This window comes from Bombina bombina, chromosome 4 (genome assembly GCF_027579735.1).
Source record: "Bombina bombina isolate aBomBom1 chromosome 4, aBomBom1.pri, whole genome shotgun sequence".
Lineage (NCBI taxonomy): Eukaryota > Metazoa > Chordata > Amphibia > Anura > Bombinatoridae > Bombina > Bombina bombina.
Genome location: NC_069502.1, coordinates 743,486,911 through 743,511,641, shown reverse-complemented (window position 1 = coordinate 743,511,641; position 24,731 = coordinate 743,486,911). Strand labels below are relative to the sequence as shown.

The 24,731-nt window shown below is 37.5% G+C and overlaps 1 protein-coding gene across 1 annotated transcript in view; it reads left to right on the top strand.

Moving 5' to 3' along the window:
- SMOC2 (SPARC related modular calcium binding 2) overlaps window positions 1–24,731 on the top strand; it is a 369,443-nt gene that overhangs the window by 248,202 nt on the left and 96,510 nt on the right. Inside the window, exon 9 of the mRNA XM_053710993.1 lies at window positions 8,629–8,711. Coding sequence (XP_053566968.1) covers window positions 8,629–8,711 — 83 coding nt within the window. The remainder of the gene's footprint in view (window positions 1–8,628; window positions 8,712–24,731) is intronic.

Genomic DNA, 24,731 nt, shown 5'->3' with positions numbered 1-24,731 from the left:
AGTTTGAAGAAGAATCTACCAGAGTTTTTGTTATGATTTTAGCCGGAGTAGTTAAGATCATATTGCTGTTTCTCGCCATCTGAGGAGAGGTAAACTTCAGATCAGGGGACAGCGGGCAGATGAATCTGCATAGAGGTATGTAGCAGTTTTTATTTTCTGACAATGGAATTGATGAGAAAATCCTGCCATACCGATATAATGTCATGTATGTATACTTTACACTTCAGTATTCTGGGGAATGGTACTTCACTAGAATTACACTGTAAGAAATACATAAAGCTGTTTAATAACTAGAGATTATGTTTAACGTTTTTGCTGGAATGTAAAATCGTTTTCATTTACTGAGGGTACTGAGTGAATAAATGTTTGGGCACTATTTTTCCACTTGGCAGTTGCTTAATCTGTTTTTCTGACAGTTTCTGTTCTCCCTCACTGCTGTGTGTGAGGGGGAGGGGGCGTTTTTTTGGCGCTTTTACTGCATCAAATATTTCAGTCAGCAACTCATTGTATTCCCTGCATGATCCGGTTCATCTCTACAGAGCTCAGGGGTCTTCAAAACTTATTTTGAGGGAGGTAATTTCTCTCAGCAGAGCTGTGAGAATTATAGTTTGACTGAGATAAAAAACGTTTATTCTGTAATTTGTTTCCTGCTTTCAGAATTTGTTATCTTTGCTAATGGGATTAAACCTTTGCTAAAGTTGTGTTGTTTACAAGGATTGAGGCTATAACTGTTTCAATTTATTAATTTTCAACTGTCATAGATCTTCTGTGCTTCTTAAAGGCACAGTACGTTTTAATATTATTCTAATTGAATTGTATTTCCAAGTTGCAAGTTTATTTGCTAGTGTGTTAAACATGTCTGATTCAGAGGATGATACCTGTGTCATTTGTTGCAATGCCAAAGTGGAGCCCAATAGAAATTTATGTACTAACTGCATTGATGCTACTTTAAATAAAAGTCAATCTGTACAAATTGAACAAATTTCACCAAACAACGAGGGGAGAGTTATGCCGACTAACTCGCCTCACGTGTCAGTACCTACATCTCCCCGCTCAGAGGGAGGTGCGTGATATTGTAGCGCCGAGTACATCTGGGCGGCCATTACAAATCACATTACAGGATATGGCTACTGTTATGACTGAGGTTTTGGCTAAATTACCAGAACTAAGAGGTAAAGCGTGATCACTCTGGGGTGAGAACAGAGTGCGCTGATAATATTAGGGCCATGTCAGACACTGCGTCACAGGTGGCAGAACATGAGGACGGAGAACTTCATTCTGTGGGTGACGGTTCTGATCCAAACAGACTGGATTCAGATATTTCAAATTTTAAATTTAAACTGGGAAAACCTCCGTGTATTACTAGGGGAGGTGTTAGCGGCTCTGAATGATTGTAACACAGTTGCAATACCAGAGAAAATGTGTAGGTTGGATAAATATTTGCGGGGTACCGACGAGTACTGAGGTTTTTCCTATACCTAAGAGACCTTACTGAAATTGTTACTAAGGAGTGGGATAGACCCGGTGTGCCGTTCTCACCCCCTCCGATATTTAGAAAAATGTTTCCAATAGACGCCACCATAAGGGACTTATGGCAAACGGTCCCTAAGGTGGAGGGAGCAGTTTCTACCTTAGCTAAGCGTACCACTATCCCCGGTGGAGGATAGCTGTGCTTTTTCAGATCCAATGGATAAAAAGTTAGAGGGTTACCTTAAGAAAATGTTTGTTCAACAAGGTTTTATATTGCAACCCCTTGCATGCATTGCGCCGATCACGGCTGCAGCGGCATTCTGGATTGAGTCTCTGGAAGAGAACATTGGTTCAGCTACTCTGGACGACATTACGGACAGGCTTAGAGTCCTTAAACTAGCTAATTCATTCATTTCGGAGGCCCGTAGTACATCTTACTAAACTTACGGCGAAGAATTCAGGATTCGCCATTCAGGCACGCAGGGCGCTGTGGCTAAAATCCTGGTCAGCTGATGTTACTTCTAAGTCTAAATTGCTTAATATACCTTTCAAAGGGCAGACCTTATTCGGGCCCGGGTTGAAAGAGATTTCGCTGACATTACAGGAGGTAAAGGCCATGCCCTGCCTCAGGACAAAGCCAAAGCCAAGACTAGACAGTCTAATTTTCGTTCCTTTCGTAATTTCAAAGCTGGAGCAGCATCAACTTCCTCTGCACCAAAACAGGAAGGAGCTGTTGCTCGCTACAGACAAGGCTGGAAACCTAACCAGTCCTGGAACAAGGGCAAGCAGACTAGGAAACCTGCTGCTGCCCCTAAGACAGCATGAATTGAGGGCCCCAGATCCGGGATCGGAATCTAGTGGGGGGCAGACTTTCTCTCTTCGCCCAGGCTTGGGCAAGAGATGTTCAGGATCCCTGGGCGCTAGAGATAATATCTCAGGGATACCTTCTGGACTTCAAATACTCTCCTCCAAGAGAGAGATTTCATCTGTCAAGATTGTCAACAATCCAGACAAAGAAAGAGGCGTTTCTACGCTGCGTACAAGAGCTCTTGTTAATGGGAGTAATCCATCCAGTTCCACGATCGGAACAGGGACAGGGGTTTTACTCAAATCTGTTTGTGGTTCCCAAAAAAGAGGGAACTTTCAGACCAATCCTGGACTTAAAGATCCTAAACAAATTCCTAAGAGTTCCATCGTTCAAGATGGAGGACTATTCGGACAATTTTACCTATGATCCAAGAGGGTCAGTACATGACCACTGTAGATTTAAAAGATACTTACCTTCACATACCGATTCACAAAGATCATTATCGGTACCTAAGGTTTGCCTTCCTAGACAGGCATTACCAGTTTGTGGCTCTTCCATTCGGATTGGCTACAGCTCCAAGAATCTTCACAAAGGTTCTGGGTGCTCTTCTGGCGGTACTAAGACCGCGGGGAATCTCGGTAGCTCCATACCTAGATGACATTCTGATACAAGCTTCAAGCTTTCAAACTGCCAAGTCTCATACAGAGTTAGTGCTGGCATTTCTAAGTTCACATGGATGGAAGGTGAACAAAAAGAAAAGTTCACTCGTTCCACTCACAAGAGTTCCCTTCCTGGGGACTCTTATAGATTCTGTAGAAATGAAGATTTACCTGACAGAGGACAGGCTAACAAGACTTCAAAGTGCTTGCCGCACCCTTCATTCCATTCAACACCCGTCAGTGGCTCAATGCATGGAGGGAATCGGCTTAATGGTAGCGGCAATGGACATAGTACCCTTTGCACGCTTACACCTCAGACCACTGCAACTGTGCATGCTAAGTCAGTGGAATGGGGATTACTCAGACTTATCCCCTTCTCTGAATCTGGATCAAGAGACCAGAAATTCTCTTCTATGGTGGCTTTCTCGGCCACATCTGTCCAGGGGGATGCCATTCAGCAGACCAGACTGGACAATTGTAACAACAGACGCCAGCCTTCTAGGTTGGGGTGCCGTCTGGAATTCTCTGAAGGCTCAGGGACAATGGAGTCAGGAGGAGAGTCCCTGCCAATAAACATTCTGGAATTGAGAGCAGTTCTCAATGCCCTCCTGGCTTGGCCCCAGTTGACAACTCGGGGGTTCATCAGGTTTCAGTCGGACAACATCACGACTGTAGCTTACATCAACCATCAGGGAGGGACAAGAAGCTCCCTAGCTATGATGGAAGTATCAAAGATAATTCTCTGGGCAGAGTCTCACTCTTGCCACCTGTCAGCAATCACATCCCGGGAGTGGAGAACTGGGAGGCGGATTTCTTAAGTCGTCAGACTTTTCATCCGGGGGAGTGGGAACTTCATCCGGAGGTCTTTGCCCAAATACTTTGACGTTGGGGCAAACCAGAGATAGATCTCATGGCGTCTCGACAGAACGCCAAGCTTCCTCATTACGGGTCCAGATCCAGGGATCCAGGAGCAGTCCTGATAGATGCTCTGACAGCACCTTGGGACTTCAGGATGGCTTACGTGTTTCCACCCTTCCCGTTGCTTCCGCGATTGATTGCCAGAATCAAACAAGAGAGAGCATCAGTGATTCTAATAGCACCTGCGTGGCCACGCAGGACTTGGTATGCAGACCTGGTGGACATGTCATCCTGTCCACCTTGGTCTCTACCTCTGAAACAGGGACCTTCTGATACAGGGTCCCTTCAAACATCAAAATCTAACTTCTCTGAAGCTGACTGCTTGGAAATTGAACGCTTGATTTTATCAAGACGTGGGTTTTCTGAGTCAGTTATTGATACCTTAATACAGGCTAGGAAAACCTGTTACCAGAAAGATTTACCATAAGATATGGCGTAAATACCTATATTGGTGTGAATCCAAAGGTTACTCTTGGAGTAAGGTTAGGTTTCCTAGGATATTGTCTTTTCTACAAGAAGGTTTAGAAAAGGGTTTATCTGCTAGTTCATTAAAGGGACAGATCTCAGCTCTGTCCATTCTGTTACACAAACGTCTGTCAGAAGTTCCTGACGTCCAGGCTTTTTGTCAGGCTTTGACCAGGATTAAGCCTGTGTTTAAAACTGTTGCTCCACCATGGAGTTTAAACCTTGTTCTTAATGTTTTTCAGGGCGTTCCGTTTGAACCCCTTCATTCCATTGATATAAAGTTGTTATCTTGGAAAGTTCTATTTTTAATGGCTATTTCCTCGGCTCGAAGAGTCTCTGAATTATCAGCCTTACATTGTGATTCTCCTTATTTGATTTTTCATTCGGATAAGGTAGTCCTGCGTACTAAACCTGGGTTCTTACCTAAGGTAGTTACTAACAGGAACATCAATCAAGAGATTGTTGTTCCTTCTTTATGCCCAAATCCTTCTTCAAAGAAGGAACGTCTACTGCACAACCTGGATGTAGTCCGTGCTCTAAAATTTTACTTACAGGCAACTAAGGAATTTCGACAAACGTCTTCTCTGTTTGTCATTTACTCTGGGCAGAGGAGAGGTCAAAAAGCTTCCGCTACCTCTCTTTCTTTTTGGCTTCGTAGCATAATTCGTTTAGCTTATGAGACTGCTGGACAGCAGCCTCCTGAAAGAATTACAGCTCATTCTACTAGAGCTGTGGCTTCCACTTGGGCCTTCAAGAATGAGGCCTCTGTTGAACAGATTTGCAAGGCTGCAACTTGGTCTTCGCTTCATACTTTTTCCAAATTTTACAAATTTGACACTTTTGCTTCATCGGAGGCTATTTTTGGGAGAAAGGTTCTTCAGGCAGTGGTTCCTTCTGTATAAAGAGCCTGCCTATCCCTCCCGTCATCCGTGTACTTTTGCTTTGGTATTGGTATCCCAGAAGTAATGATGACCCGTGGACTGATCACACTTAACAGAAGAAAACATAATTTATGCTTACCTGATAAATTCCTTTCTTCTGTAGTGTGATCAGTCCACGGCCCGCCCTGTTTTTAAGGCAGGTAAATATTTTTTAATTTATACTCCAGTCACCACTTCACCCTTGGCTTTTCCTTTCTCGTTGGTCCTTGGTCGAATGACTGGGAGTGACGTAGGGGGGAGGAGCTATATGCAGCTCTGCTGGGTGAATCCTCTTGCACTTCCTGTTGGGGAGGAGTAATATCCCAGAAGTAATGATGACCCGTGGACTGATCACACTACAGAAGAAAGGAATTTATCAGGTAAGCATAAATTATGTTTTTTCACAAAAAATAAAAAGTAAGTTAGCTATATTATGTTGTGTATTTATTTCATTTTTATCTCTATATCTATTAGTGCAATAAGTTTGGGGCAAAACTTTTCAACAAATTTGGAGAAATAATATTGTCCCCTTGCTTTGTAATGAGAGACAAATTTGTAACATAACCCATAAGTAGTAATGTATTTTTCATTTGTATCCCTATATCTACTACTGCACCAAATGGGAAGCAATAATATTGTTTGATTTAGAAAGGGTATACAATTTTAATAGAGTTTCTAATTTACTTTTATTATGTCATATGCTTCATTCTCTTGCAGCATCGAACATAAGCTTTCTGTGTTTTCAGAGTCCCATTGATTTCTATGGCATTCGCGGCCTCAAGGGTGGTGGATTGAAAACTAGGTACGCTGCGTCAGAATAGATGCGAGCGTACCTGTTAAATGTTTGATACATTTGAAAAAGGGTCAAATAGAGTTGAATCTGAATTTGAAACACCTGTAATGGCGCAAGCATCAGTCTACGTCGGATTGAGATCACGGGAGCGTATATATTACGTCACAAATTTCAACATTTGCCAATCTTGATGCATTGGTAACTACAGCGGATCAATCTTTTTTCGGTTGACGCTTTGATAAATATGTCCGATAGTCTGGAGCTGTTTTTCAATGGTTGGATTAGGCCCTTAGTTCCAGTGACGGGACATCTTAATGCTACAAAATACAAAGACATTTTAGACATTTGTCTGTTTCCAACTTTTTGGCAATAGTTTGAAGAAGGCCCTTATCTGTTCCAGCATGACTGTGCCCCTGTTCACAAAGCAAAGTCCATAAAGACGAGTTTGGTGTGGAGGAACTTGAGTGGCTCTAAACTCTGACCTCAACCCCACTGAACACCTTTGGGATGAATTGATTTATGAGTCAGACCTTCTCATCCAATATCAGTGTCTGACCTCTTTTAGCTGAATGGGCACAAATTCCCACAGACACACTACAAATTCTTGTGGAAAGTCTTCCCAGAAGAGCGGCAGCTGTCGTAGCTGCAAAGGAGGGGCCAACTCCACATAATTAATGTCCATGTTTTTTGAATAGAGTGTCCAACAAGCTCATATAGGTGTGATGGTCAGGTGTCCGCATATTTTTGGTGTATATTCAGTACGGCATATTGTCAATTTGGAGTAGGATATGTAAATAAACACATACAATATGCTCACTTTTTATTCAAAAACATTTTAAAATAAAGTAAACTCTATTATGTTTAAGTTACAGTTTAAAACATATTCAATAGAGAACAGGATGGGATTTATATGTAAATCTACTCAGTTATAGACAGCCTGTCAAGAGGCAGTAAAATAAAAATTAAACTTTCATAATTCAGATAGATCATATAATTTTAAATAACTTTTCAAATTACTTCTATTACCAAATTGTCTTTGTTCGATGTAATTTTTTGTTGAAAAGTAGTCTCAGGAGTAGCAATGTAGAATATACTTCTGGGAGCTAGCTGCACACATTTGGTGAGCCAATGACAAGAAGCATATATGCACAGCCAACAATTACCAACTAGTTCCCAGCACTAAATTGCGGCTTCTGATCCTACCTAAGTATGCTCTTTAAGAAAGGATTCTATGAGAACAAAAGCAATTTGATCATTGAAGTAAATTGGAAAGTTGTTTAAAAGTGCATGCTCTATCTGAATTATGAAAGTTTTAAGGTTGTCGGGTGATTTCCCTCTTTAGTCACAGCTAGTTGTGACAATATGACTCAAATTAAAAACAAAGGAATAAATATTGTTTGCATTTTGATATTCTGTACATTTTTGTGAAAGTTAACTGTATTTTAATACAAGCATATTAGAACATGTATCTTGTCGTGTACAACACAAGTTGAACCCCCTGACCAGTAAACTCATCTCTCTATAGCACAGAGACCAACACTGAATTATTCTTATATAAAACTAGCTGGAAATGCATGTTTGTGTTCAACTGATACTGCATGTATTATGAGTTATCAGCGGGTTAGGAAGCCTCTACCTCAATAAGCATGAAAATCAGGTTTATTCCTCCTTAATAAATATATATATATATATATACATATATATATATATATATTGGGCTTTTTTGTGGGGGTACCTCTACCTGTGCGAACTCTTAATAGGTAATAGTAGTAATTATCATGTAAAAATACACTAGATCTCACAAGAGGGGCTGCAAAATACATCACACATTCTAAATAATGTTGTCCTTTGGCTTTTCTCAAAGTTACTGAGTAGAATATATTAATCAATAATGAATGAGTTACAGGCACCTTTTCTTTTACAAAAAATCACTGTATATATATATATATATATATATATATATATATATATATATATATATATATATATATATATACACACACACACACATATATACACATGTAGATCGAAAGATAGATAGATAGTTTAAAAGGACAGTCTAGTGAAAATTAAACTTTCATGATTTAAATAGGGCATACAATTTTAAACAACTTTACAATTTAATTGTATCATCAAATTTGCTTTGTTCTCTTGGTATTCTTTGTGGAAAGCTAAACCTAGGTAGGCTCATATGCTAATTTCTAAGCTGATGAACTGCTTCTTATCTCCGTGCATTTTGACAGTTTTTGACAGTTAGACACTGCTAGTTCATATGTGTCCAATAAATAACATTGTACTCACTGAAGTGTGGTTACCTATGAGTCAGCACTGATTGGCTAAAATACAAGTCTATCAATGGAACTGAGATAAGGGGCAGTCTGCAGAGGCTTAGATACAAGGTAATCACAGAGGAAAAAAGTGTATTAACATAACTGTGCTGGTTATGCAAAACTGGGGAATGAGTAATAAAAGGATTATCTATCTTTATAAACAATAAAAATTCTGGATTAGACTTTGTGCTTTAGATTATTATTATTTTGATAAATAGTTTATGTTAAATAAAAGTCACCTTTTTTTCTTGTTCTTATTTTCTAGATATGAACAACCAAAATGTGACGGCAACGCTAGAGCACATCCACCAAAAACAAAGGATTTGTACAGAGGAAGACAGCTTCAAGGTAAGCGTAACTCTGCAACATGAAAATTAAGCGTTCAGTTATTTTTTCTTTGCACTTTTATAAATATTATTAACATTTAATAATAACTTATATTAAATATAATGACTAGCAGATAAATATTCACATTTATATCAGTGCTGCATTTACAATGATCATTCAATGAACTTCTTAAAGTTGAAGAACATGTACTTGTATTTATTTTTAGAATTTAATAATGTAAGATGCTGTTTTATAAGTTTATGACATTTATGGGCACATATGGGGCACTCATGTTACAGGTTTGTTCATGCAAGCCTGCCAAACGCTAGTTAAAGGGACAGTAAACACCTTTTTAATTACAAGACATTTCTGTTTTGTTGCTATAGAATAACATATCAATTATTTATCAATAGCCAAACTCCACCCATCATTTGCCTTATTTGGAAGAGCCAATCTGGGCTTTAGTCTGCAGACAACAAGGCTAGTCCCGGTCATAAAATTAGAATAAAATGAATTGTTTTGCAGTTGTTATCTGATAAAGCTAATTAGGGACATGTATGTAGCAGAGCTAGCCTTGAGAAGTCAGAAGATTGCATTTCAAGTTCGGAGAATTGCTCAATTTTCAGAGCTAAATTACATGAAATGGGGCAAAATAAACAATGAAACTATAATGCAAAGTTGTTTCATTATGCATAACTAAATATTTTATATAAAAATCTCAAGATGTTTACTGTCCCTTTAAGAATCAACGTTCATAAGACTGCAGCTTCCTAACTTCTCTGCCTCCTCAGAAGTGGCAGAGTTAAATCATCCAAACAAAATCCAAAGAATGTAAAACATTAAAAAAGGAACTACTAAATTGTTATGTTTGCTGCATATTTTTAACATTAAATGATAATGTGTAAATTGTTTTACTTCTTTTGTCCAAGCCGTTCTTTGGATTTTGCTGCCGTGTAGCAGATGGCTTTCTGCTTTTTGGCTGTGCACCCTGTATATTGCCTTTTCCCATATACAGTGGACGTGTACTTTAAGCTAACCTGAATAGAGGAATCAGACTGGAGAGGCTGTGTCTCCCCATAGATCAATCATCCTAAACTCTTTCCTTTTGGGTGATCGACAGACACTGCTCATGAGTGATTGGTCACAAAAGTGTATGGGACCGCACTGCAAAAGAACTTCCTTGGGCAATAATAAGTGCTTCCAGCGAACAGGGGTGGGCAGGCTCCCTAGCTGGTAACATTGTCTGCCTACCATATGATATGATATGTCCATCTGAGAAATTGGTTGTTGGAAATGCATGTTTGTTTGTTTTTTGTTATATAGTTTTATTGGAAAAAAAATAAACAGTGTACAAAGCAGGTTAAAAAACATATCAGTATCCCCACAAGGGGGAAGATATATAAAATATTACTAGATATACACTCTGCAAAACTACGAGCTTACACAAAAGCGTGGGAGGCTGAATTACACCTTACTATTACACCAACAGAATGGGCCACTATCTTTCAACAATTGGGTAAATCACCCTCGTCTATGAACATCACTGAAACAAATATGAAAGTCCTTTGTAGATGGTACCTAAATCCAGGGCCAGTGGAAGTGCAAGGCAGGTTAGGCAGCCCCCTTAGGGAGCCCCCAGCAGGGGGGCGCCGAGAGCGGGCTGTGTGAATTTAGGGGATTGTGTGTGAGAGTTCCTATTTGGCGTCAATACGATCTACAGCCTCAGGACAGGTTTTTTTTTGCTTGCTTCTGTTGCTTGTAAAGCAACATCAGTGCATTCCACCTTAAGAGTAGAAAGGGTAGCGGCTATTAAGGCAGGCAGGGCACAAAGCTGAATGCTGTCAGTGACTGTCTGGTGATGAGATAGTGGGATAGGCGCGCAAACAGTTTTAAACAGGCGCGGGCTTGTTAGGGAGGAGCTGAGAAGGCCATGTGTAGAGGTCCTGAGATGTCAAAGGCAGCACAGAGGTATGTAACGGTTACGGTATATATTTGCCAAGAATTCCATAGTTTATAGGCTCCGCATCTACCTCTGGTCTAGATCTCTTGCTCGCGGCGCAAGGCAGAAAGAGAGGAGAACTGGCCCAGAGGCAGATGCAGTGCCTGTGAACTATGGAAGTCTCACAACACTTTTATCTGCACCAACTTCCCGGAACCCCAGACCCCCTGTGTATAATTTTCCAGAGAGCAGCTCCCCGCTCAGCGAACAGATACCCGTAACCCACTGTGCACAAGTTGCTAGAGGCGCCCCTTAAGGTAGGTACCGAGCTCATGATAATAAGGGACGGGTTAACCGTTATGTTGTTAAAACCGGCAGCATATTGCTTGCTTAGTACCCTTCTCTTCTCTGGCACTGGCAGCCAAGTGGTTAAAGCTATATGTATATGACATTTGCGAGTGCGACAGAAGTAATGTATAGGTGAACAACTAGAGGGAGGTGCGCAAGTAGTGAGAATACTGCGGATTAATAATGTTTGTTTATAGGGAGATTGACAATGACACGTGATGTATGCAATAGGGGTTATGTGTAATGTTAGGAGCCTGAAGATGGACATTACTGAGTGCTACTGTTCACTGGCCGTATAGGGGGGGATCAGAATGATAAATATTTTCAGCACCATGGTTACACAACTATAGCACCAATAGCAACACAAGAGCAATTTAATGATGGATATAGAAGTTATTTAGGATAATTTTCCAGGAATCAGAAAAGTTTTGCAAAGCATAATAGTGATGATCAGAATTACTGATCCCACCAGTCTTTGAATTGTTTCACTCTCAGGTATTAGCAGATAACATTTTGTAAATTATATATTGGTCCATTTATGCTTCAGTCACTGGCCAAATCACCATCTCAAGCAGAATTTGGAGTGCTGCAGTAGTGCAGCTTTCACTATGTGTTTAACAGCTTTGAAGTATTTAAAAAAAAATAGTCTGTTAAATTAAAGTGCTATAACAAAATAAAGCATATGATTCTTACACTAAGGTGTCCCTTTTATGGAATTCTTGGGATTTAACAGCCATATAAAAATATATCAGGGGTGTTACTGGAATTTTATAGGTTGTCCCAAACAAATAGGTGATATAGATATATATTTGTTATGTGGCATAACCATTGTTTGATTTGCAGTTAGCCACCAAATAGCAAGAGCTACTCAGGTACTGAACCAAAAATGCACCGGCTCCCTAAGCTTACATTCCTGATTTTCAAAGACAGATAGCAAGAGAAGGAAACAAAATTGATAATAGGAGTAAATGAGAAATTTGCTTAAAATTGCAATTTCTATCTGATTCATGAAAGAAAAAAAATATTTGGTTTTATATCCCTTTAAGTAGCAATGGGGATGGTATGTAATAGGGGGGGGGGGGGGAGCGGAAAAATGTATCCTCGCCTGTGTGGCCAAAAATCCTAGCACCGGCCCTGCCTAAATCCCAGTAGACTGGCCAACATATAGCCACACACAGACGCTTCCTGCTGGAGAGGTTGTGGGCAAATAGGAACTCTTACACATATTTGGTGGGAATGCCCCATACTGACGCCTTACTGGCAGGGGATTTGCACAGAAATCAGATCCATCCTAACACGCGAGCTTCCTCTTGACCCTTTGTATTTACATGTTAGTTTGGGTGTTTTGTTTAATAAGAAGATCAAACAAATGCTCACATACCTTATAATTAGCGGAGCCAGATAGCTAATACATAGGTTTTGGAAAAAGATGTCAATACCTAGCGTACAGGTCTGGAGACATCACATAACATGGTTACTATCACTTGAAAAATATCACTATTCTCAGACTAACCGTATGAAATTTTACTATGCGGTAAAACTCTACTGGGAAGAATATCTACATTGAGTACAACCTGCCACTTTACCTTTATACAATGTAACATTCCCAACACACGACCAGATGAGACTCACCTAACGTCCACTCAATGGTCAATGTGCCCTTGAAAAATACGGATATGCACTATTACTGCTATACCATTAAGATTCCTCCCTGATAGTATAATTAGAGTGCTTGTACTAACTAACAATTCAATATGTACCTTCTGTTTTCTAAAATATTTGAACTGTTAATGTTAAAAACTACAAGCTCCATTGGGGAACACATCGCTGGACTGATGGACGCTTCACTGACATCCTTCATCATATAGAGACTACAGCGATAACACTGAACGGTGAAAACTGCCCAGATTGATGTTCCCTAATCATCCTCTCTTTTTATCTCTTTAGTAAAATGTGTCGATATGACTCTGTTACCACTGTACACTTTACTTATTTACTGAATAAAGCTTGTTAAAAAACAAACAAACAAACAAACAAAAAAATCATAGCAGTATAAAATACACCTGGAAGAGGAATATAAGCAACAGAACGTCAACAGGCAAACTCTCATAATATAAAGTCATATGTACTGAAAGCGTCCCCATATTTTGCATATATACCTGGACAAGACACGGGTATCATATAAAACATGTGTTATATAACATATCAAAGTTGGATGAGTGTCCCCGTGTGCCAGACTACTGGGATACATCTCAGCAAAGGAAATGTATGTTCTGTGCGCATCTGGTCTTTGGGAAAGAAATGAATTGGCTGATAAAGAAAACATAAAAAGGCATAAGAACAAAAAAGTGTTTATATTTCAGCACAAGGAGAATATTTTTATATATATACAGTATATATATATATATATATATATATATATACATATATACACATATATATATATATACAGGGAGTGCAGAATTATTAGGCAAATTAGTATTTTGACCACATCATCCTCTTTATGCATGTTGTCTTACTCCAAGCTGTATAGGCTCGAAAGCCTACTACCAATTAAGCATATTAGGTGATGTGCATCTCTGTAATGAGAAGGGGTGTGGTCTAATGACATCAACACCCTATATCAGGTGTACATAATTATTAGGCAACTTCCTTTCCTTTGGCAAAATGGGTCAAAAGAAGGACTTGACAGGCTCAGAAAAGTCAAAAATAGTGAGATATCTTTCAGAGGGATGCAGCACTCTTAAAATTGCAAAGCTTCTGAAGTGTGATCATCGAACAATCAAGCGTTTCATTCAAAATAGTCAACAGGGTCGCAAGAAGCGTGTGGAAAAACCAAGGCGCAAAATAACTGCCCATAAACTGAGAAAAGTCAAGCGTGCAGCTGCCAAGATGCCACTTGCCACCAGTTTGGCCATATTTCAGAGCTGCAACATCACTGGAGTGCCCAAAAGCACAAGGTGTGCAATACTTAGAGACATGGCCAAGGTAAGAAAGGCTGAAAGACGACCACCACTGAACAAGACACACAAGCTGAAACGTCAAGACTGGGCCAAGAAATATCTCAAGACTGATTTTTCTAAGGTTTTATGGACTGATGAAATGAGAGTGAGTCTTGATGGGCCAGATGGATGGGCCCGTGGCTGGATTGGTAAAGGGCAGAGAGCTCCAGTCCGACTCAGACGCCAGCAAGGTGGAGGTGGAGTACTGGTTTGGGCTGGTATCATCAAAGATGAGCTTGTGGGGCCTTTTCGGGTTGTGGATGGAGTCAAGCTCAACTCCCAGTCCTACTGCCAGTTTGTGGAAGACACCTTCTTCAAGCAGTGGTACAGGAAGAAGTCTGCATCCTTCAAGAAAAACATGATTTTCATGCAGGACAATGCTCCATCACACGCGTCCAAGTACTCCACAGCGTGGCTGGCAAGAAAGGGTATAAAAGAAGAAAATCTAATGACATGGCCTCCTTGTTCACCTGATCTGAACCCCATTGAAAACCTGTGTTCCATCATCAAATGTGAGATTTACAAGGAGGGAAAACAGTACACCTCTCTGAACAGTGCCTGGGAGGCTGTGGTTGCTGCTGCACGCAATGTTGATGGTGAACAGATCAAAACACTGACAGAATCCATGGATGGCAGGCTTTTGAGTGTCCTTGCAAAGAAATGTGGCTATATTGGTCACTGATTTGTTTTTGTTTTGTTTTTGAATGTCAGAAATGTATATTTGTGAATGTTGACATGTTATATTGGTTTCACTGGTAAAAATAAATAATTGAAATGGGTATATATTTGTTTTTTGTTAAGTTACCTAATAATTATGCACAGTAATAGTCACCTGCACACACAGATATCCCCCTAAAATAGCTATAACTAAAAACAAACTAAAAACTACTTCCAAAACTATTCAGCTTTGATATTAATGAATTTTTTGGGTTCATTGAGAACATGGTTGTTGTTCAATAATAAAATTAATCCTCAAAAATACAACTTGCCTAATAATTCTGCACTCCCTGTATATATATATATATATATATATATATATAGTATATATATATATATATATATATATATATATATAAAAGTGTAATACATTTTAAAATACCCTCTTTTATATGCCCCAAAGGTAAAAATTATCTTTAAGAAAGATGTAAGAAATTACTAACAAACCTGCGTTTGTTTTCTTATAAAACTGTCAAATTCTATTGATCAGAACAATGCTAAGAATAACTCACCTTAATTATAATAAGGTTTTTTTATAATAGCCCTATAATGACTCATTATTTCCAACACCTATGTAGAGGAGACAACTTGGCTCAAACTTAGGTTTTGCAGGAGTCAGCTTTTTTATTTTTGCTTGATGGATGCAACAATATGCGAGACACTTTGGGGATTACAAAGTTTTAAAGGGCTATATATCCCAAATGATTCATATTTGTTTCCAGTTCTGCAACTCATTGAGTTTGGGCCTGGTGCCAGCGAGTAATATATTTTAGTTTGGGGAAAAGTAAAGCTCTGACGGAATTTAGTTAAGTTATTTTAAATATTCGGTCTACAAAAATAAATGGGAGTAGACTCATTACTAAACCTCCGAATCATGTTATTTCTTTCTAAAAAAGTGTATCTATAGATGTTTGCATAGAAATTAAATCTTATTAAATTAACCACAATAAATCATTTTTTAACAAGAAAATTTTACTGTGATATTCAAATTTGGATCAAAATATTTATTCAGTAAACAAAATCTATCATATGAAATAAGTAATTTTAAGAATGGGGTCATATAGTAAACAGCAAAAATGCTGCAAATTAAATTGCTGGTTTAGGCAATTTGTAGCATTTGAAAACTTAGGTTATAGATTTTCCATTTACACCTCTCTAAGGGGGCCGTTGACTAAGTGATTAAAATTTTTACTCAAAAACAAGAGTTGTTTAATATCAAGTTAGAAAATGGAGAGTCATGCAGTACTTCACTGGTAATTATTTTAACTTATTTATTTTGCTTTATCAACACTATTAAATGTTCATTAGCAATACAGACCATTTGCATCCCTTCAAAATTATTTTGTTCAAATTAAAATTATTCTTCAATGCTAACAGAAAATACAACTCGCTGATTAAATTTGAGTTAGTGACTAACACAAAGAGGCACATGAGTCACACAACTGCATGTTTCAATAGCTCTAGTCAAAGTGGTTGAAAATGTCTGAGCTTCCCCTAGTTTTCAACCTCCCTATGTGAGGTTAAAGCTTGAATGGACAAGCGTTTATGACTAAAATCTTACATTGAGTGCCTGACTGGCTATCCCTAAAATCAATCATTATTAATACTGACAGGATCGGGTAGAATACGCTGGACACATAAAAGGTCAGACCACCTGTATATTATTAAAAGGAGCTGATTAGCTGAACAATATTGCTCCTACTCCCCCTGCACTTTTTTGGTGCCAAACAACATAAACGAATGAATGAATGGCTTTGGTCAAGCAATCGTTCATTCATTATCCATTTCTTCTAATAATGTATTTGTCAGTGTATCAGACGACTTGATGAATCGGCATAAATTCACTGAACACACATCTCTACATCGTAGTGCCTTTTGTTAATATAAATTCTGCTTTCAAAACTAATTAAAACAAATCTAAAACAATCTATATGTACTATAAAATTTTATAGATCCCCACTGTTTAGTATTGTGTACTGATGAAGTATAATTATTATTTTGTTTTTATTTATAAAGCACCAAGTAATGTACAACATTTTTTATAAGCATTTGCTGCTTTTTATTTATTTATTTTGTTTAAGTCCTTTTGCATGCTTAATTCCCACGTTAATATAAAAAAATAAAATAATGATAAGGTAAGAAATATAGCGCAACTCAGACTTTCAGGCAATTAAACTTATACAAAAAGTATAAAATAATAAATAAATAAAGATTATTATCAGAATGTTCATTAATTGGATTGGAAAACAGTTAACAGACGGTTAAGTTTGAGGTAGTGTGCTATACAAGTATCCATTATTAAAACAAGCTAATTTGCATTTGTCTCTAACCGATCCATTGTGAAGGAGGCTTGGAACATGAATTCTACCAGTCTATTTAACCCTTTAAGGACACAGCTTTCAGTTTGCTCAATTGTTTTATGACGGAACAATTCCGTCATACGTCCTTAAGAGGTTAATAGGTGTCAATTATGCTAAAAAATATTCAATGTAAATTATTTTAAAACAATTTTGCAACACAGTGCTTAAAGGAATCAGGAAAGCCGGAAAGAGATACTGAATGAACCCTTTCTATTATAGTCTATGCCTCTACAGATATGGCTATCCATAGCCTAAGGCACCGGCAGCATTAAAAAAAAAAAAAAAATTTGGTCTGATGGGCGATCTGTACAGTTTGTTTATTTGCAAGTAAATAATACGTTTATTTTGGCACTTTGACAAAATGTGACAGGAATTATTATCAATATTAACGATTGCACAATTAAATGAAAAGAAATAAAATTCAGGTTTGCTGTCCCTTTAAGATGAATTTAAAACACTAAAGCTAATATGCTTAGATAAAGTCTGTAATTACCTTCCTGTAGAACAGGTGTGAGCAGCTGGTGGACCATAGACAGCCTTCAGCACTAGTTTTTGTGCATTGCAAGAAAAAGCAAAGCTAAGAGTGCGGAGTGTGCGTGTTATCGTTTTTGTGACTACAGGAAGAGGTGGAGCTAAAAATCTTAAAGGGACAGTCTACGCTAAATATTTATTATTTTAAAAAGATAGATAATTCCTTTATTACCCATTCCCCAGTTTTTCATAACCAACACAGTTATAATAATACACTTTTTACCTCTGTGATTACCTTGTATCTAAGCCTATTCTGACAGCCCTCTGATTCCATGACTATTTATTTATTATCTATTGACTTGAATTTTAGCCAATTAGTGCAGTGCCATGCACAACTCCACGGGAGAGAGCACAATGTTATCTATATGCTCATATGGATTAGCAGTCTCTTGTTGTGAAAAGCTAATAAAAAAATAATGTGACAAGAGGCTGTCTTTATTGATTTATAAACAGGCAGAGATTTAAAAGAGAGGTTTAAAAGATATAAAGTACATTAATATAACAATGTTGGTTGTGCAAAGCTGGGGAATGGGTAATAAAGGGATTATCTGTCTTTTTAATTAATAAAAGGGGCTATATCTCAAAAATGCTCTCTGTAGAGCAGCAGACAGAGGGTAACCTACAACCTTACCAACATCTGGTGCTGTTTTATAATTTTTAGGATATATTATTTGTGTTTATAATAGCCATGGTTCTAAAATATTAATCTGAAGCCACCATGTGTTAGATAGTTGGGCATCACTGTTGTAGAATATGTATTTCTTTAAAAAAAATGAGAAAAACATTTAAATTCAGATTACGGACCCTCATAATAATCAGCCGACTTCATAAGAGTGATCAGTTGAATTCTAAAAAAACATCTGTAAGTGATGTGCAATGCATTTTACAACCTGAAAGCTGTTATCATAACTTTCTATATGATCAAGTAAATATGATCAAAAGCTCTTTAAAGCTATTTCTACGTAGTTGGGATTAGTTTTCAATCTGGACATTAAATCAATGTAATATACATTTTAGTAAGTAAGTTAGCATCTTGAAATATTCTTTTGCTTTGAAAAAAATAATGGTAAATATGTTTTTTATAATTCATTTTATTACCACATAAATAAACTTTGATACATTTTCTAGGAAAATACAAAATTATTAGTGAGATAAACAAATATAAAAAACACATGTGGGTAATGACCAGATGGCATCAGTCTTTTTTTAATACAATCATAGAAACAAAGTTTTACATGTTATGTTAGGAAGATAGAGGTCCTAACATAGGTCTAGATTACAAGTGGAGCTCAAAAATATTAGTACTATTGTGCATTAGTATTGCTCGAATGTAATCAATAGCACTTCTATTTTTAAGCTCATATTACAATGCCAAAGTCTATGGAGCGTATCTGCATATTGGATAGTGTTTGTGCGGTAAATCCCTCACATAGGGCTCGATTTATAAAGCCCTTCTCACAAGAGAACCTGCAGTCAGTATTTATCAATCAGCGGTCATCAGATTTCTATTGGGTGCAAAGTAAAATTAATTTCAGATATCGTTTAAGCTATAAGCTGATAGTGTGCTAAACTGATAGTGAGCAAGTAGTGCAGTTTGCCATGTAGTTCTGTGCTAAACTATTGATAATAATTGTATGTATAAGGTCTCAAAGACAAAAATCCCTATATTTTACAACAGTATTTTTGGATTGCGCAACACTTAAAGGGATACATTTCTTTTGTGATTCAGAAAAAGAATACAATTTAAAAAAAAGTTTCCAATTTACTTCTATTATCAAATTTGTTTAGTTATTCTTGTTGAAGAGATATTAAAGAGCCACAAAACCCAAAATCTTTCTTTCATGATTCGGATAGAGAATACAAATTTAAACAACATTACAATTTACTTCTATTATTAATTTTGCTTCATTTTTTAGATATCCTTAGTTGTAGAAAAAGCAATGCACATGGGTGAGCCAATCACATGAGGCTTCTATGTGCAGCAACCAATCAGCAGCTACTGAGCACATCTAGATATGCTTTTCAGCAAAGAATATCAAGAGAATAAAACAAATTAGATAATAGAAGTAAATTAGAAAGATGTTTAAAATCGCATTCTCTTTCTAAATGATGAAAGGAAAAATGTGGGTTTCATGTCCCTTTAATTTAGAAGTCTGGAGCACTGCATGCCAGGACGTAGAGCTGCCATCTAGTGCTCTTGCAAATGGATAGCATTCTTGTAAAACAGCTGCCATATAATGATCCAGACACGTTCATTCTCCGGAGCTTATATCCCTGTTTTTCAAAAAATTTGATAAGAAAAGTAAATCAGAAAGTTGTTTAAAATAGCATGCTTTATATAAATCATGAAAGAAAAAATTTGTCTTTCATGTCCCTTTAACTCACCACTTGTAATACGAGCACAACGAACTCACTGACATCGCTCCCTGCGATATCTGTTAAGAGTATGGGCAGCAAAAAAGCTTTGGTCATGTTAAGAATTTCTGGTTAAATGTTGTAACCATCCACTTAACAGTCCCAATTGCGCTGGGCTTTAGCGCTGTTAGGATGGCATGGAACGTCCTAACCGTTTGACTATCCGGAAGCCATAGCAGCTTTGTAAATGGGATTGCGGACTAGAGGGAGGGCCTAACGTCATAGGCACTCCCCCCTGACCTGATCACATCATTGAAATCACACGATCAAATGAAAGATCGCGTGATTTCAATTTGTTTACATCGGAACTTAGTTCAGGCAGGAAAGGGTTAAGTAGATGTCCTACATCTAAAGAAGAGACTTCTGAAGTCTTGAAAGCTTATGGAATAAAAAAAACAAACATTGATTTTGTTGGTCCATTAAAAGGTATAGCAATCTACTAAAGGAACCGTCCACCTATAATACCGGATTGTGCGTTATTCTTAGCGCAAGACTTAGCGTGAGTCTATAGTGGCTTAGAAACAGGAAGACATTTTGAGGTTTAAAAGTTATAAAGTATATTAATATAACAATGTTGGTTGTGCAAAGCTGGGGAATGGGTAGTAAAGACGTTATCTATCTTTTTAAACAATAACAATTTTAGTGTAGACTGTCCCTTTAAGAATCAAGATATCCTTCATCATCAGCAAAAGAAAAATACATGTTATTTCCTAATTAGAAGAGAGTTCTTTCCCTTCATCCTCTGCATGGTCTTGCATGCAGTCAAAACATTTACTGTAAGCACTTGTTATAGCGTTTACCAAAAGCAATATTGCAAACTACTCCTCAATTTAATGTGTTATGACATCATTTTCAGAAAGAATTAACATTAATGTCTTTTCCAGAAGCTTGTGGTTTTTCTAAAAAAAAAAGGGAATTTTATAATGAAATAGGAAAGGAAGTTAAATATAGCAAATAATCACAAGAAAAACATATATGTTTTAAAATAAATTTCTGCTTATTTAGGAAATAACTTTGTATCTTTTTTATTCTAAGATCTAATTTAGAAAATTCTAGGACATCAATCAAAAACTAGGAATTGGTCATGATATAATAGCACAGTTTGCTTAGTATGTTGCCATTAAATGATTGCACAACAAACAACATAAAGATATTAAAAAATATACAAACAAAAAAAAAGTAAGCACAAATTATTTTTGCTTTGACTCATGCGCGTGAAATAATTACACATTTTTGCAGGTATAGGAAAGTCAAAATTAAAATTGCATGATTCAAATAGAGCATCTAATTTTAAGACACTTGTAAATTCACTTCTATTTTCATGATTTTTTATGATCCAATCAGCAGTAATAGTCGCACGACTCCGATGTGTTAAAAACAAAAGGCAGGCAAAAGGCTTTAACATAGTGATACATATATATACATCTCTAAATATGTATGTATGTGTGTGTGTATATATATATATATATATATATATATATATATATATATATATATATATATATATATATATATATATGTGTGTGTGTATATATATATATATATGGCTTTAACATAGTGAGATATATATATATATATATATATATACAGTATATCTCTAAATATGTACAGATGTATGTATATATTTATATGTTTATCTATATATATTTATAGGCATATATACACATATAAATACATATACAGGTATATATAAGTGCATACGAGCCCTGTGCAGTTAAGTAGATGAAAACATGTAAAATCAATTTAATGCAATATCTATTTTTAAAATATTTGTTATAGTGTGTATTTACTGTAAATATTTCACATTCCAATGTTCTGCACATAGTAATATGTTCTAAGTATTTGGTTGTTGTTTTAATTAACAGTCGCAGCTATTTCATATACAAAAATAAACATAGGTTACATTGCCCATACACTTTATTCTCTGCAGCTGGTATAGCAAGTCATTTGAAAAAAACTAAATTGTTTTCTAGAAATTGTCCCTTTTATAATACTGAAGGATATATCAGTAAATGTTATGTTGATTGATATTCTGTTGAGTTTACCGTGCTGGTGTTAAAACCGATCCCCAAAGCAAAAGGCGGTTCGATTGAGGTAAAGGGGTCAATTTATCAAGCTCCGTATGGAGCTTGAAACCCCTTGTTTCTAAAGACCGCTGCTCCATAACTTGCCCGCCGTCTCTGAGGCGGCGGACAGAAATCAACCCGATCGATTGACCCCCCCCTGCTAGAATCTGCAGGGGGCGGGCATTGCACCAGCATTTTACAAGAACTGCTGGTGCAATGATAAATGTCAACAGTGTATTGACCCCAAAGTTTTATCAGCTTCTGTTTTTTTTGCTAGGTTTACATAGTTGCTCATTTTTTTTCTCACATTTTATTAATTGCTAGGAGTAACTCTTACTCCATTTTCAGTTAACATTCAGTAACAGAAGTGTTTTGCAGATGACACCTTCACCTGTGTTCGGCTGGAGTAGGCACACAAATATATTTAAACATATTTAATAAACTATTTCATTTACATTTATATCAGACTTCTAGAATTAGTTAATACATTTTTCTCCCTAGTTTTAAATAATCTGTTTATAAAATATTATATTCTTCATTAATCTAATATATAATATATTTGTATTTAAAATATTTGTCACCCGTGCTGTTCAGTATTCGTCTCGTTTTAAACAAAACTAATTCCGACCATTTGTGGAACATTTACATTTGTTTTTGTTAAAAAAATGTACATGTTCCACTACTGCAGGTGGAACAGTTCACATGTAGCGAATAAAATACTTACCTAAGCGTGCTGGAGAGCAGCGCTAACCCACTTCTCTTCTTCACAGAGCCCCACTAACTGGAGGCTTAGGGTAGCGGCTCCCAGGACCTGCACTAAAGGACCTACCCCTTTAGTGTAAGCCCTGGGAGCTGCTGCGCTAAGACTCCTATTAGCGCGGCTGGGGCTTTCTGAAGAAGATGAGCAGGCTAGCATGGCTCTCCAGCACACTTAGGTAAGTATTTTTAACTATCTAAAGGAAACAAAGGAATACTACTGACTGACTTTGTATTCTTTAACCTGTCTAATGCTCACCAGCCTCTTTTTCTGCACCTGACACCACCCCCCTTTAACTTTAAGCCCCCAACCCTTTTCTCTGTATTTTCCAAGCTGTAAGTACAAGCCATTACACATTTGGAAAACTGGATACAGTGTATTGTACTGGCCTGTAAAAGATTGAAAAAATACTTTACAAAATAGTTTACAATCTACTAAATATTGAATGTGTTTAGATTTACTGTTGTGTTAGAAGTTATAACATTAGCCCTATCATCTATCTATCTATCTATCTATCTATCTATCTATCTATCTATCTATCTATCTGTCTGTCTGTCTGTCTATATATCTATTTGTCTGTCTGTTTGTCTGACTGTCTGTCACTTGAATGTAATAAAAATATGGTTATAGGTGTCACAAAGCAAGTAATTGGAGCTCTGTACACCTGGACTTTACTAAATTTCATTACGATAACATAATCCCTCATAAACTTGTTTCCCCCAAACAATTGCTGTATAGTTATTTGTTTAACTGCTGCCAAAAATGTGTTTCTAAACATCTGACCTTACTATCGCCCCAGCTAAGACCTTTATTTGTTTCTTCAACGTTTGGTAAGAGGAACAATCTGTGCTCAGTGTTTTAAAGAAATTCTCTCAACATTCATTGAAAGGCTATCTTCAAAGTGTTACCCACACTCATAATATTTTCTTACTGAGAAGTTGTTTACTTTCAGAGCTGCTGACAGAACTGGTAGTGAACCGTGACCAAACACCTCACCTGAGCTTGTAGCAAAATACATGCTCAAGACATTGTTAGTCCTTTGATTAAGATTACAGGTATGCCACCTTTGTCAACTTGAGCATATTCTTTTCTAGACCTATCTTTTTTTGATATTCCAATATATGTTAGCAATCAGTTACTTGACTGACACAAACTTGTTTCTGTGGGTTCTATGGGATGCTGCTTTGGAGCACTTGCAGTGCAGGTATCATACGACCGCTGCTTTGTAACCTCTCCTCCACCTCTGAGGTTGTGGAGATAAATCACCCCCACATTCACTTGTTCAGAGTGATTGACCAATGGCACAAGAGCACTGGAAAGCACTGCACAATCAAATACTTGTGCAATTAAAAATACACAGTACGCCCGCTGCCTGCTCACCACAAAGATGGGCAGACAGATTTCGCAAGTTGGGAATCTTGTACATCTATTTATTACTACACAAGGCATTATCTATCTGTCTGTCTATCGATCAATCAATCTATCTACCTATCTATCATCAGTTGAGAACCTTGTACGTCCATTCATTATTCCACAAGGCCCAGTGGGGCCTATCTATCAAGCTCCGAATGGAGCTTGAGGCCCCGTGTTTCTGGTGAGCCTGCAGGCTCGCCAGAAACAGCAGTTATGAAGCAGCGTTCACAAAGACCGCTGCTCCATAACCCTGTCCGCCTGCTCAGAGCAGGCGGACAGGAATCGCCGGAATTCAACCCTATCGAGTACGATTGGGTTGATTGACACCCCCTGCTGGCGGCCGATTGGCCACGAGTATGCAGGGGGCGGCGTTGCACCAGCAGCTCTTGTGAGCTGCTGGTGCAATGCTGAATACGGAGAGCGTATTGCTCTCCGCATTCAGCGATATCTGTTGGATCAGGTCCGACAGATATTTGGTAAATCGGCCTCTATC